Source organism: Acanthopagrus latus, chromosome 3 (genome assembly GCF_904848185.1).
Source record: "Acanthopagrus latus isolate v.2019 chromosome 3, fAcaLat1.1, whole genome shotgun sequence".
Lineage (NCBI taxonomy): Eukaryota > Metazoa > Chordata > Actinopteri > Spariformes > Sparidae > Acanthopagrus > Acanthopagrus latus.
Genome location: NC_051041.1, coordinates 21,434,066 through 21,446,935, shown reverse-complemented (window position 1 = coordinate 21,446,935; position 12,870 = coordinate 21,434,066). Strand labels below are relative to the sequence as shown.

At 47.6% G+C, this 12,870-nt stretch overlaps 1 protein-coding gene across 1 annotated transcript; it reads left to right on the top strand.

Annotated features, from left to right (window-relative positions):
• Positions 1-8,350: 8,350 nt before the first annotated feature.
• On the top strand, positions 8,351-12,095 carry sox4a (SRY-box transcription factor 4a). Its single transcript, XM_037094015.1, has one exon. It carries the CDS (start codon positions 8,873-8,875, stop codon positions 9,986-9,988), a length of 1,116 nt encoding a protein of 371 aa, XP_036949910.1. The 5' UTR covers positions 8,351-8,872; the 3' UTR covers positions 9,989-12,095.
• Positions 12,096-12,870: the final 775 nt, after the last annotated feature.

Here is a 12,870-nt window from a genome sequence, read left to right as displayed (position 1 = left end):
TGTCATGTGACTGTAAATGTACAAACATCACATTCCATTGCACTTATAGGTCTTCTGTCCATATCAGCTTAAAAGAAGCTTCATTTGTCATTTGAGAGAGTTTTAACAACTGCCATTTGCAACATCAGCTGTGTGTATTGTGATCAACAATAGGAATGACGTACTATAAGTAAGAGTTTGAGAATTTAAATGTCAAAGGTTACAAAAGCTGAACACAAATTCCCTGCAAAAATGTAGCTTAGTCAGCCCAGCTCTCTTGGAGTTCATATGTGCCTGTCATTTTGCAGTGCAGGGCTGTTTAAAAGACTGCTGATAGCTTCTCCATTATTAACTTTGAGGTCTCTTCCTTTCTTCTATTCTCAGCTGTGTCAAGATGGTTTCTGTTTGGTCCATGGCAAATTGTCTTGTTAGTGTTCACCAAAGTTGATGTGTTATATCTCTGTGACTGTGGTGATTTCATTGTCATGAGTCAATTTCAGACCACATATCACATGTAACAAAATCAGTGAGCGCATTTTCAAAGGAATAGCTGGACGTTTGCTTTATTGCCTACAGAGTGCTGTAGTAATGAGTGCTAAAACCCAGAAATCAGGTAGAATTTCTGAACTTTTGTTCCCTTGTCCCAAAGCCTATGTTTTTTTCAATGTTTTTTTTTGGATAAATGCCTACAATAAGTTCTGTGGATACCACAGGTTTAAAATAATTAAATTAACTGTCCTTAAATGTCCCATGATTGAATTATAAAGCATGTATGTCTCTTTAAAATAGTTGTTGCTAACAAGTGGCTAAACAAGCCTACAGAAGGTGCCAGGAACTTAACTAACACCAACTTTACAACTTTTAGATTGATCAATTTACAGAAAATGTGTATAGTAATAGTGTAGTAAGACACTAATGGTGATGATGCTTCAATCATGAGCCCACAATGTTTTTATTTATAGCTTAGCAATAGCTTTTTACTGTAGCAATTTAATTTATGCTTCGAAAATCACAAATGTCATCTGTTAAGATGGAGAGATTATCTACTCAAAAAAAAACAAAAAAAACCAAAACATGTTAGTATCATAAGCTCAGTTGAATCCAATAGAATGATCCCGTAGGCTTTTGATGAGGGAACAACACCAATGCTAACTTAAGGGTTAGCCTACAAAGATAGAGCACTTTATAGAGTTAAAGTTTGATACCGCTCTTATGTTTGTGCAGCAAGTGTGGAGCTAGAGCCAGAAGGTGATTAGCTAGGCTTAGCATTAAGTCTGGAAACAGAGGAACACTGTCTGAAGTTGGAAATCAGTCTACCAGCACCTCTAAAGCTCACCATTAGCACTTATCTCTCACTAAATCCAGACGCAAACAGAATTGTGGCATTATGAGGAGTCACAAGCTATAACTACTTCGTGGGTGCAGTGACTTCCCTAAATCTCTGCTGGTTGCTCGGCAACATCCCCTTTTACCTCTCCATAAAACTCCAAATTATCATTTTTACCTTTCTGTTTCTGTCTGGAGTGTCTTCACAGAGACAAGACAGATTCTTGGACCGATTTTAGAGCAGGATTTGGCCAGTGTGGGTGTGAAAAGGGCCATTCTAAGACTTTCTGGTGTGACTGTTGAGGTGACGATAGAGGATTATTTTCCGCCAATGTTTGCGGGATTGGCTCTGATCTCTTCAATCTCAGCGAACCACTTCTTTTAATATGTCCACGGCCATAACACAGGGGTTAGTCCTTCATAGATGAACGGCGAGGACTGACAGCTCCCAATAAATCAGACGGGCTTTGAGGACGAAAAACTAAACTAACCCCTTGAATGCCTGGACCGTCCTCAATTTTGAAATCTCTTTGTGAGTCGCTGACCCTACCAGGAAACACCGACCCAGCTGGATTTTACCGTACCTCTCGCCTTTTTTTTCCCAGCTCCCCGGGGCCGATAGATGTTCACCTCAGGATAAAGACATTGTTAGTGTGACTGAGGTATGTTGCTTTAGAGACTGACTTACACTGCCACATGAGGTCCCCGGGGAGCCGCGCTAACGTTAGTCTGATCTATCTGCCTCGCTATTGGTATTGATCCATGTTTAGTGTCGATGCTGGCGCTGGGGAGTCATGATCACACACAGCCAGTCGGACACACACCGCCGGAGCATTGCAGGAATGGACACAATCACTCTGAGCAAGGAACTGCCACACACGCACGCACACACACACACACACACACACACCTGCCTGAACACACACATACACACACACACACACACAGCGGTACAAAATGTTCCCTTTCTACTCCTGCCGCACTGCAGAGCCTCTGCTGCTCGAACACACTTAGCAGTAAGCTGACTCGAGCTGATACAGCCACAACAACTGAGCAAGAGATGCCAAACCCTCCACCGCGCACACACACCTCCTCCCCCTCCTCCTCCTCCTCCTCCTCCTCCTCTTCCTCCAGCTCCTCTCCTCCGCCTCCTCCGCGCTCTCTGCAGCCGAAAGCCAGTGCAGACAGATAAGCAGGCAGCCAGAGACGGGCTAATCCTCCCACAGTGAGAGACGTTTTTTCGGATGGTGTATGATGAAGAATCAAGCTGGGGAGAGACGGAGAATGCAGAGGATGAGGGAGGCAACATGGGGAGGGATGAGAGGCAAAAGGGGAAAAGTGAGACGAGGATAAAGATTAGCAAAATGATGAGGACAAAGGGGGGATTTCTGTGGCGTTATTACAGTGCAACGAGGGTTGAGAGTTAGTTTTATTTTAGTTCTCTCCTCTTTCTCCCCCCAACTCCCCTCCTCCTCCCTCGCGGCGTGCCACCCTCTTCGCTTTTTGATCAAAAATGCTACACAGTTTGCAAACCGAGCCTCCTCTCCACCCTGCTTACCATGCTCTCAATCATCCTCTCTCTCACTCTCTCTCTCTCCACGCACCCCCCACCCCAAACCCATCCCTCTCTCTCTCTCTCTCTCTCTGTCTCTCTCTCTCTCTTCCTCTCTCTCCATCTCTCTCCCAGTCTGACTGAGGCTGATGTAGGTCAGTGCGTCTGGAGCCTGTCTGGAGCGGCAGAGAGCCTCAGAGCTCCACGCCTGGTCCTCGCCGACCCCTGCAGCGGCAGCCCGAGCTGAGGACACCGCTCCCTGGGCTACATGAGGACAGAACCAGCCCGCCTGACGTGACCTGCCCGGAGGAGGATGTGCCTGCAACAGAGGCGGAGGAGTAGGAGGAGGAGGAGGAGGGAAGGAGGAGGGGGGTGCGGGGTGATATGGGGTTCCTGTGTAGCATCGAAAGCTTAGTCAGCGTATGTTGTTTACATGTGGGTCTAAAACCTAGACGTATATGTAGACGAGGCGAGGCAGAGCGGAAGGTAAAGACGCAGGAGATCGAGGGGAGATAGGCGTCGCAGTTGTCTGCATCTCCTCGCTGATGTGCAGCACTACGGAGAGTTTTTTTTTGGGGGGGGGTACATTTTTCATGCAATGTTGCCTCCGCTCCCCCTTTCCCATGCATCCTCTCCACATTCTGTCTGCCTCTTCCTCCACTCGCCGCCTAACTTCTTCCCGATGCTTTCCTGTCTTTTTCCCCCAGATTTCTCCAATTCTTCCCGTGTCTGCAGCCGTCAACGTCTCTGCAAAGAACCACAGCGACCCGGCAAACTCCAAACTCCGATGCGACTTCTGTCCTTCCCAAAAAACAGAAAGAATCAAAACCTGTCTTCTCTTTCTTCTTCTGCAGTATATCCACTCCTGTGCTGCTCCGCACGGATCGAGGTCCTGAAGGTGTCCTTTCCCGAAAATGCAGAATAACGAAAGTGTCCATCTTCCACTCGTCGCATGTCGAATGTCCTTCTGATGGCTACCGATGAGCGCAAGGACTACGAATTTTGCAAAAGAGCATAAAGCTCTGTTGACGACTTCTCCATCTCCTGATCCTGCTCTCCTTTCCTTTCCTTCCCCCCTCCTACTCCTCTGCTCTCATTCTCCGCTCCTTCCCACTCCTCTGGCTTTTAGACAATGCCCCCAAAAAAACGATCGTTGTATCAGAGTGTCTGAGTGAAGTAGAGTGCAGCTGTGAGAGTGGCTGAGTGTGTGTGTGTATGTGTGTGTGTGTGCGCACGTGAGTGTGTGTACGTTCGTGAGCGAGTTGAGTGTGTGCGAGTGTGTGTCTGCGCTCTCGATTTGACTCTGCAGCACGTCTGGGTCCTGCAGCGGTACACTGCCACATAGCTGGCTCCGTCTCGCCGTGAGTTTGTGTGTGTTCACGCATTTGTGTAGGTGAGTGTTGGTGTGAGTTGGTCTGCATCGCCGTGACACAGCAATCATCTGACCTGCTTCGTCATCACTACCCGGGGCGAGGGATTTTGGGGAGTAACCGGGGCGTGGCGTCGCCGGCCCTGACCACACCTCCGTCTCGCGCTCATTTATTCACCCGCTTCCCTTCATCTGACCCCCATCAATTTAGTTTTTTTTTTCCTCTCCACTTTGCCCCGAGTCCTCCGGATTACAGCAGCGATGGAGGAGGGAAGCGGATGAGGGCGACTCACAGATCAACGAGAACACTTTTTTTTAACTTGCCGTCGCCTCTCTTTCCTCCCGCTCTGCAGTCACTCTTCACTCCACCTCTGGTCTGTTCGTGTTGTACCCTGGAGGATGCCCTCTGTTTTTGTTTTGTTTTTTTGTCTTCACATCCACATGTCGCTCAGCCGTGCTTCCTCTCTACTGCTTTCTCTGTGTCTCCAGGATTTTTAAAAGATGATGGAAGATCAAGGAGGAAATTGCTCCCCGCTTGTGCAACTTTTCGTGTCTCTGAATCTCCAACTTTAGGCTCGATTATCAAACATAAAGAAGGAAGTAGAAGAGTAAACCTTCTGGTTGTTAAGATTAGCTAAAAGTACAGTGTGATGTAATGCTATGATGTAGTGCAAGAACACAAAAGATGAAGGCCTCAAAAACTACAAAAGAGGTGAACAGGCAGCTCTAACTTCAGGGTGTCTTTGTGGGATTGCGCAATTTCATGAGGCGTTCCTGTTATTTTGTCCACTCAAGTCAAAGTATTACCAAAAACATTTATCTCTCCGTTTGTCTGTTTTTAGCTTCGGTTGTCAAAGTTGACAAGAAACACAGAGGGACACAGGGAAGCATTAGATACTGTGTGCTCCACGGCCACTTAAAAATAACCGGCTCTGCCAGTGTTGTTGTGTAAGGACTGACAGCAGTAGGTGGGTGATATGGCGAGATGGCCACCTGCACTGTCTGCCACATCCACACACACACACAAAAAAATAAAACACAAACTGCCTGCAGATGAGTCACACAACACAGGGAGCACAGACAGAGTGTGTGTGTATGCAAATCAGTGCTTAGTCTTCAGTTTTTTTCTGTTTAACTGCAGCGGTGGCGGAGGGGACTTCCCACTGGTTTTTGCAAAAACTTTCAATCCCTGGAAGAGCTCCAGTTCAGTTAGGGCTGGACACACACACAAACACACGCGCACAAAGGCCTCATTGTGTTTGACCCCGGATGACGAGCAGCCGGGTCAAAGTGGCGCGTCATTGCTAGGCGGTTAAAGAAGGCAAGTGGATGGTAATGAGCGCTTCTGTTCGACTGCATGCAGAGACACACACGCTTACGCACTCCTTCTCCCCGTGTCTTCCCTCTCCGCGTCTCTGCTCGCCCTTATTGGATTCCTCATTTCACCCTGTGACGCCTGCGCGTGCTCCCGCTTTTACTTTTTTTCTGCCTTCAGCCTCTTCTATAATAAACCCAACTCCCTGCGAGGAGGCAGGCATACACACACTCAGTCACATGCTGTACGCTCGTTCGGCCTGCAGTTTGCTCGAGGGTTAGCCTGACATATCGGGTTAATGTTTATGTTTTATTTAAAACGCATATTAAACACAGTGACAGCTCCTGCCTCACTGAAGCTTATGTAAATGTGTTTTTAATGTTATTTTTTGTTTTCTTTTTATATTCTTTCCTGCCACAGCTTTTAATGGAGTGTCATGTGGTTAGCAAAATGCTGCTTCACAGTGACAACCCTGCAGTTTTTTTTTTTGAAAACACTCAAACTTCAACCCAGAAACATCAAAATCAGTGAAAGATCCTTGGGGAAAAAAAGACAACAACAGTGTCAACGCTCCGATTTTAAAGGTGCACTATGTAGTTTTTGGGGAAGAATTCCTCACTCAATGATTTATTGTATGCCTTAACGCAGTCTCACACTGTTTTATTGAGTTTTAATGTGGCGGACCCTGCCAACTTTCTAGCTCCAAACGGTGTTCTAGGGATCTTATTTTACTCTGAGAACAGCTTGTTTATTCACTTGTGGAAAGAAGAAAGGTCTGACTGCATCATTTATATTGTAATCATTAAAATTCAGAGTTAGAATTCCGTCTCCCAAACTACACAGTGCCCCTCTAATGCTGTTCTTTAAATGAATTTCCCAGCTACACTTTTAAACGGAGTGTCCTGAGGTTAGCAACATGCTATTTCACGGCTATTTCAACTCTTCAATGTTTTTTTTTTTGTTGTTTGTTTTTATTCATGAAAACACTCCAACTTTAACCCAGAAACATCAGCATCAGTGAAACATCCTTGAAAAAAACCCCAAAAAACAAACAAAAAAGAAACCTACAGAAGTCTAATTCTAGCTCGCACCTATCCGGCACACACTGTTAAGAAGTCGCAGTAATAGCCCCAGCCTCCCACAGCACTCTCTCATAATGACACCATCCCTTTAGGCGTCAACAGAGCCGAGACAAAGCGCCGGTGTATTTTGGGGTAAACACATGGCAACTCCAGGCAGCTCTGAAGATGACAGAGCGATAGAGGCCGGCAGCGTGGCGGGGCTCTGCGTCCTGCGTCTGCCAGAGCTTCACATCTGCCGGTGACAGGGTGGAAAGCTGCCTGACAGCTGCTCCTCACACATCAGATAAGATTACAGGTATACCTGCTCCACCTGTTTAAACAAACCGCCATGCGCGAGCGCGCGCATGTGGGCCTCTGTGTGTGTGTGTGTGTGCGTGCGTGTGTGTGTGTGTGTGTGGAGATAGAGGCAGATAGTAATCCAGTGGCAGGTGCACACTTGTAATTGGGGCAGCTCAAGATATAGACTGATGAAGAGGCTCATTATTATTTATGTGTTTGATTTATGTAAGCACCCAGTGGGGTGTGTGTGTGTGTGTGAGAGAGAGAGAGAGAGTGTGTGTGTAGAGGAAGGAGTTGTGAAATTTTAAAAAGTTTGACTGTTTCAGGCTGACACAAATGAAGAACACTCATCATGAGTGCATCACTGATGTTGTGTTGGGCTACACGAAGATCCAGTCGCGCCACATGAGCACGTTTGTCCCGCTGATTGTCGAGGCGGATTTCTCACACACACAAACACACAAACACGCAGACACACTCTCATGTCAGTCAGCGCTCATGACATCACCTGAACGATTTAATGAAGGCGAGCTCAAAGCAGCCGACTACGGGATGGAGATGCATCCTGCTCGCGCACACGCGCGCACATACATACACACAACACACACCTCATCAGCTCCCTTTGGCTCTAGCCTGACATCTAGCGACACAGGCTGTAATGTGATCCTACATGACACGGACGTGTTAACATAATGGGGCTGCTGTGGAGGAGGAGGAGGAGGAGGAGGAGGAGGAGCTGCAGGAGTGACTCTGTTATTTCTGTGTGGCCCTCATACATAATTCTACACATTCCTAATTATTGGTTCCCGGCTCCCTCTGGTTCACCGTAATGCACTGACGCGGGGCGTAAATAAAAACACACCTCGCTTGCATCTGCTTATAGCGCCTCGGTTGCAGTGATGTAATGATGTGAGCCGGTGCTGTCATGATTTGTAAAATAACAGGTTGGGCGAGCGGTGTTTGGGTGGGTTCGCCCTCACGCTCACAACCCTGCCTCACCACACTGCAGCGTGACTACCACAACATGCTGTGGCTGCCTATTTTACTTTTGTGTGTGTGTGTGTGTGTGTGTGTGTGTGTGTGTGTGTGTGTGTGTGTGTGTGTATGTTTTCTCAGCACTTCCTCGCCCCCATTACACATCATCTAAATTTAGTCAATACTCATCCACATGAAAGTAATCAAGTTCTAAGTATATCCCCGTGAGCTTCCCCTTGCAGCGGGGGTAAAGGACACTGTGTTCCTCTAAAACACACACACAGACACAGACAGACAGACAGACACACACACTCACACACATGCATGCACACCAAGTTCGTCTTTCTTCCAGTGGAGTCTGAGAGGAATGAGGTCAGACACACCGATCCTCATTGCACATTATTATTATTATTACCCGTTTTTTTTATTCAGCCAATGACAAGCGAAGGGGAGTGGCCTGGGTGAAAATCAGGATGGAGACAGACGCCGATTGGCTCTTATATCTCGCGATGAGGGTATAAAACGGCGAGGTTCTCGTTGTTGTGTTTACAGTAATATTACAGAGCGCTCAGGAAACAGGGAGACTATGAGACAGCGCAGCCGCTCCATTCAACCACATGGTTCCTCAACCGCACAGACAAGCTGCGCTGCAGACAGCCAGGTTCACATAAGGGACTTGCACTGCTGTTGCCCACAGCGGCGCGTTTTGAATCTTGCAGGGCGAGTTTTCAGCCGCACAGGCAGTTGAAAGTTGCTGTTAGTTTCGGGATTTATTTTTTAATCTTTTTTTCTCGTTTCCGAGAGGCGCGCTGGTAGAAGTTGAGAGCTGAACTGAAAAAGAAGAGACTTGGGTGAACTTTTTCAGAGCGCCTGAATTGAGAACAAGTGAGGAATATTATTGTTTTTGTGAAAGCCCGAGAGGCTTGCTTTTTTTTTTTGCGCACTTGAACTTTGTGAAAGCACTGAGCGGTGTTTCCAGACACTTGGAGGAGAGGATGGTGCAGCACATGAGCCAGACAGAGAGCGCCCACGCTCACTCCCCCGGCGGAGACTCCACGGACACGGGAGAGATGGACTTGGAGATGGACGTGTCTCCGACCCCCGAGTCCCCTTCCTCCGGGGTGCGCAGCGACTTGGCGTGGTGCAAAACTCCGACGGGTCACATCAAAAGACCCATGAACGCCTTCATGGTGTGGTCGCAGATCGAGAGGAGGAAGATTATGGAGCAGTCGCCGGACATGCACAACGCGGAGATCTCCAAGCGGCTGGGGAAGCGCTGGAAGCTGCTGAAAGACACGGACAAGATCCCGTTCATCCGCGAGGCTGAGCGGCTCAGGCTCAAACACATGGCCGACTACCCCGACTACAAGTACCGGCCCAGGAAGAAAGTCAAGTCGGGCAGCGGGGCGAGTAAGCAGGCGGAGCGCGGGGAGAAGAGCGGGGAGCGCAGCGCCAAAGCCGGCGTGAGAAGAAGCCCCGCGTCCAAAGGAGTGAGCAGGACGCACAAACAGGGGGGCGTGAAGAGCGCTCCAGGGCAGGACTACGCGTCTCCCGGCGACCACCAGGCGCTCTTCAAATCCAGGTCAGTGTCTGGAGCCAGACAGATCCCAGAGAAGCGCGGCGGAGAGGCGAGGCGCGGCCACATGTTCGGCGGGGCGGGCAGCCTGGAGAGCGGGCCTCCCTCTGTGGGAGTCCCGGCCAGTCCCACCCTGAGCAGCTCGGCCGAGTCCAGCGACCCGCTGAGCCTGTACGAGGAGCAGAGCCCGGCGGCCAGCGACTCATCACACACCGCGCGCCTCAGGTACGCTCGCGCCTCCTCCCCGACACCGTCGGCCTCTCACTCTTCCTCATCTGTGTCCTCCTCATCATCAGATGAGGAGTTTGAGGACGAGCGGCTCGACCTGAACCCGAGCCCCGGGTTTGAGAGCATGTCCCTGGGCGGCATGGGCTTCTCCGACGCGGAGCTGGACCGGGACTTGGACTGGAGCTTCGGGGAGTGCGGGGCGGGATCTCACTTCGACTTCCCCGACTACTGCACCCCGGAGGTCAGCGAGATGATCTCAGGAGACTGGCTGGAGTCCACCATCTCCAACCTGGTGTTCACCTACTGAAAAAAAATGGACCACGGTGAGGAGAGGAACCGCGACGTCCCCACCACGTTTTGAACTGTTCAACAACCCCCCCACCCCCCCACCCCTCATGACAGGCGCGTGCGTCCAGACCACAACGTTTCCGTCGTTCTTTCACTGAATAAGGGAGAGTGAAAACAGGAAAGAAAAAAAAGGTGGCCTGTGTGCGAGTTGATGCCCAGGTACGCGCGGCTCACAGACTTGGACAGCGCTTCGGTGTGCTTGACGGGAACGCGCAGACAGAGGGGGAAATGCTTAGTCTGCATTTGGACACGGAGGAGGAGTGAATGTAAGCAGAGCGCAGTGAAACACACGGACTCGAGCTCAAACGTTCAGAGGATGAGGACTGAGACTGAACTCTGAATCTTGATGTTATTTTTGGGTCGGGAAAAAGGGGCATTTACTGGAGAGCTCGTCATGTTTGGGTTTTTTTTTCTTTTCTTTTTTTTGGTTTCGTTTAAGATATAGCCAATTCACATCAACCATCAAGTTGCTATTCAGGTGTAGTTTTTTTTTTTTTCGTTCTCCGAACTCGAAGTAGTTTCAATATCAACACGCATGCCCTCCGAGATAAAAGGAGGATTTTGTTGTTGTTAAAAATGCGTAAAAATGTTCATTGCTGCGTAATTGCGCAAAATCTTTCGTGTGACCATAGGACACAATTCACTATCACCAGCTTCTCTTTCAACGGCAGGACATAAAACAAAGACTGACTCCAAACTTCAGAGAAACCTTTCTTTTTTCTGAAAACCTTTTTAAACACTCAGTGCACAATTCAGGACCAATGTTTCCCCGACGCGCATCCTTTCTGCCTAGTGCTTCAACTTTGTAGTTCCTCTGTGTCAGACGACGTTTTTTATATTGATGTATTTATACCGGCCAAACTTTTTTATACATAGAAGTATTGTCCTCGTACAGGTCTCGTTTGTGTTCGTGCACATACACCTGTCTGTATCCAGCGCGGAAGGGCTAGAAGTGTATCTTATTTAAAATGTCTGACGTCTCTCACTTTTAAGGAGATTTGAGTGTGTCATGATTTTCTACTTGTATTTTTGTACAAAATCTATAGAAAGGGTTTTTCTTTCTTTTTTTTCCGGCGAGTGGGTAGCCTACAACATTGTTGTTCGGATCTACATTGGTGTTTAGACGTGCAGAGGGGGGGTTGTTTTGGCACAATCTGACCTCACACAGTGTTTACAGTATTTACCCACATGCTTCTTAATGGCACAGTGACTCCAGTTTCACCAGCCAAGTAAACAATGCGCCACTGAGGCTGCTCCCAGTCTGAGTGGTGACTGTTTTCTCCAGTACACATAGACCTAAAGTATATGAGTGAAAGATCCCAGAGAGTCACTGTTTGGATAGAGCTAATACCTCTGTGTGCTTTTTTTTATGATCAAGATAAGTTTTATTTGAACCACTGGATGGAATTTCACACTCATTCCACTTTGCCTAGACTTTGGAGGGAGGGAGATGTATGAAGTGCTTCATCTGTTATTGCGCAAATTGCATCAAAAAATAGTATTTAACCTTTCTGTACCTGTTGGCTAAGTATAGCAGGCTAATTGTTTTCCTATATTATGGCATGGCAAATAGCATTTGTATTTCAGATTCAGGTATATGTAGCTATAGCTGTTGTGTTTAAGATTTTTAAAAGAATAATAACATGAAGATATTTATGTAAACTGACTGTACTATAAGCAAAGATTGTGTGTTTTATGTATGATGATGATGATGATGATGATCAACGACAGGCACTAGGACAGCCCATCTTTGGACATCCTTATGTTGAAGATGATTGTGGTCCAGGAGTTTCTTTTTCTCTCTCTTTTTTTTCTTTTCTTTTGTACCTTCGAGACATCTTTTTTTTTTCAATCGTCCTCTTTTCTTTTTTCATTTGTGCAATATGCTGTGTATGATCATGTTTTGTCCAATCATGCCAATATCATTTTTTGATGTTTAATAGCTCAAAAACCAGCCAATGTTTGGGTCAATCACTGCCTCTCAGACCTCTGTACAGATTGTCGTTTTTTTATTTGTTTTTCTTTTCTTCCAAGAAGGAAATAAAATCAGCTGGAACTGAAAGGTGTCAAGTTTTCTCCTCTTGTGGTTTTTCCCCTTCTTTGACCCCATCCACTTGGTTAACTAACAGCTTCATGTAACACTGTGAGGAAAAAAAAACAAACAAAAAAAAAACCATCAGCCACACACATCGAAGCCCTCTTTTCAAGAAAAAAGGTGAGCACATTCACATTCCACGGCCTCATTCAGAAAGATCCAATCTGTTCCTCAGATGTTTACACTCTTTGTGCGCGTGTGCACGTTGAACGTGCGCATGTTTGCGGTAGGCAAGTGTGCAGCTGCAGACTGTGAATCAATAGCCAGCCAGTGAATCGATAGGAGTGGTCTCTTTCTCCATCTCTTACTCTGTCTGATTCTACACGTGCAGAAAACGTGGCTGCCATGGAAACACTGTATCCATGAGAGAGGCTGCAATACGCCGCGCCACCCCGTGTGTGTGTGTGTGTGTGTGTGAGGGATAAGGGACACAGACTGATCCATTGGGGTGTGGTGGGGTAGGTGGGGGGAGGCGTCAGACATTTCTGCAAGGCATGACTGGAATAGAGGAGGATGAGTGTGTGTCTGTCTGTGTGTGTGTGTGTGTGTGTGTGTGTGTGTGTGTGTGAGGGTGCAGAGGAGGAGGAGGGGGGGGTGTTTGTCTGTCCTGGTGGATCGGGCAGGAGACTGCTCCCAAATCCAATTAATTCCTTCTGGATGCGTTCATTTGTCTAGTACATCTGACGAGAAATAGAGGCAGAAAAAAAAGAGAGACCCCTGAGGTACAGTATTTAGTGTGTATCAAT

Excerpts from the sequence above, each read along its gene's own strand:
- sox4a (XM_037094015.1), top strand. The coding sequence starts at position 8,873 with ATGGTGCAGCACATGAGCCAGACAGAGAGCGCCCACGCTCACTCCCCC.